Source organism: Propithecus coquereli, unplaced genomic scaffold, assembly GCF_000956105.1.
Source record: "Propithecus coquereli isolate 6110/MARCELLA unplaced genomic scaffold, Pcoq_1.0 Scaffold303, whole genome shotgun sequence".
Lineage (NCBI taxonomy): Eukaryota > Metazoa > Chordata > Mammalia > Primates > Indriidae > Propithecus > Propithecus coquereli.
The window spans coordinates 1027175-1029432 of record NW_012148653.1 but is presented as its reverse complement, the minus strand read 5'-3'; the positions used below and the strand labels follow the sequence as shown (position 1 = coordinate 1029432).

At 36.7% G+C, this 2258-nt stretch overlaps 1 protein-coding gene across 2 annotated transcripts in view; it reads right to left on the bottom strand.

The window, feature by feature from the left end:
• GLRA2 (glycine receptor, alpha 2) overlaps positions 1 to 2258 on the bottom strand; it is a 210184-nt gene that overhangs the window by 170529 nt on the left and 37397 nt on the right. The window contains exon 3 of one of the 2 annotated variants that reach the window (XM_012649801.1): positions 754 to 821. In XM_012649801.1, coding sequence (XP_012505255.1) covers positions 754 to 821 — 68 coding nt within the window. Of the gene's footprint in view, positions 1 to 594; positions 663 to 753; positions 822 to 2258 lie in introns of both variants that reach the window. The other variant, XM_012649802.1, reaches the window with a different exon arrangement.

The window sequence follows — 2258 nt, the reverse complement described above, 5'->3', positions numbered from 1 at the left end:
GGATGAGCTTCTAATTAGTTTTAAGTTTATGGCTCTTTTTTTGAAAAGCCATACATACAATGTAATTGCTATGGCCTTGGGACTACTTTCTATTGCCAAAAAAACCCGTTTGTGTGTGTGTATGTGTGTGTGTGTGTGTGTGTGTGTGTGTGTGTGTGTGTCATTGTAAGTTCAGCCCCTTGGCATATATCTTAAATGTGGCATAAAAGAGAGGCTTGTCTATGTTAAAAATTCCACTATATGTAAAAATGGCTGTAAAAACATCTCTCAAACTTTGAAATTCGTATTTCTGAAATACTAGAGACGTATGTTTTTAAATATCCTTAACTATGTATAGTTGCTGATAATTCTAATGAAAACTAATCAAATATTTCCAAAATTTCTCTGGCATGATGGATAAAATATTATTGAATTTTAAGTAATGAACACCTGACAAATGACTGTCCAAAATGAAAGAGTATAAGTCATTGCTTTTTAGAGGTGAGCAAATTTGGAAATTGGCACTCAGTAAATGTCCCACAAATATGCAACAGTGCTCTTCAATCCCACATCCCATTCCTTCACACGATGGCTTCAATGCTCCGTCCCACTCACCATTGTAGTTTCTGCTACTGACCCAAAGCTGTTGATAAATATGTTGCAGGTAACATTTACAGGAGGCCCTGCAAGTTGAACAATAGAAAATTTGACAGTTTGTGTTCATGGCATAATCGAGTCACGTTTTTTTCTTGCCAGAGGCACTGCAGCACTTACCATGGTGGTTTCTGTGACTGATCCAAAACTGTTGATAAAAATATTGCAAGTAACGTTTACTGGAGGACCTGCAGAATGCAATAAGAATATTGCAATAGAAATTGAAGCAAAAATACAGCTCCATCAACATCTGTGCTAATAGCTAGAGATGTGAATAAAATTAAGATGATGGTGAGATTGCAAAAAAAAATAAAAATTTTGCCTAGATGTGCATGATGATAACATTCTCCTTTGCATTGTGGATCATGAGAGTTAAGCAATGGCAACTTACTCTGAAGAGTTTTGAGTTTGGAAAATATAAGCTGAAGATTAATTAGCTGAATTCATTGCCATAAGTCGCTATCAAAATAGCCTTTTGGTAGTGGCTTTCTTTGACCTTAGGGTAATCAACATTGTAGACAGATATCAACACTGGTTGCCCCATGGTGATGAAATAGCCTGGGTCATGAGGTCAAAATGGAGCTGAATTTTGGATTATGAATGGGTCAGTAACATCCACCTCCTTTTGTATGACACTTTTTAAAACAGTGAGTTACTATGATTCTCTTGACACCTCTGAATTACCCTACTCATTCTTTATATCCTCTGTCCCCCAATGAAAATGACATACAGATACAAAAACAAAGGAAGATAACTTATTTTAAGACATAAACACAAACAGAAACGTCACTTAATGTCCATATTGTTGCCTTGGTAAATATAGTGTAAAGAAAGGGTTATTGCATCCCAGATGTGCTTTGAACAAACTAAGAATCCACTTCTCTCTCCAGAGACTCAGGGACTAGCCTGACTCCAGCTCCCTTTTCCTCTTGCCTTTAGTCAATAGATAAATCACTGTCTGATGATTCCCTGCATCATATTTTGCTGGGGAGTATGTTTATTGCCTTTGTGGAGTTTTCATCTAATTCTTTCTGAGGTAAGAAAATACTGTGATGAATTATCTATTCACTTGCTGCTTTTCCCCATAGAAACTTGTCTCTCTTCACTTGAAAAAGGCTCAGTAGCCCAGTGCAAGCAACACCCTAGTTGGCTCTGTACCCAACAAACTGGTAGGATCTGAATGAAGAGGAGTCTGGCTTGAGATCTTCCTCAAAGGCTGGTAGTAAAAACACAAGTTGTGGCCTCACTTGACCATGTTTTTAAACTTTACTAGTCCATGTGGGGTTCTCAAAATGAAGAAAGGAAATTTGGGGTAAAACAGCTAATATAAGTCCCCAGGCAAGGTCTTTTGGTAACAGAAGGAGCAAAGAATTTTGGTAAAAGAGATGCATTGTCTTTCTTTGAAACATAACTAATTTTTTGGTTTTTAATGAAAAATTAATTGTGTTTATTTTTTAAAAAAATATTTGCAGGCACAGAATCACAGGTACCACCATATTACCAAAATAATTTTCAGCCATCCCCGCCCCTCTTATGTCAGCATCTGCCAAGATGAGTTCTTCTCCATGGTCAATTCCTACTCTGCTTGATTTTGGTTTTCTTTTTTTGATTATTCAAAACAAAAC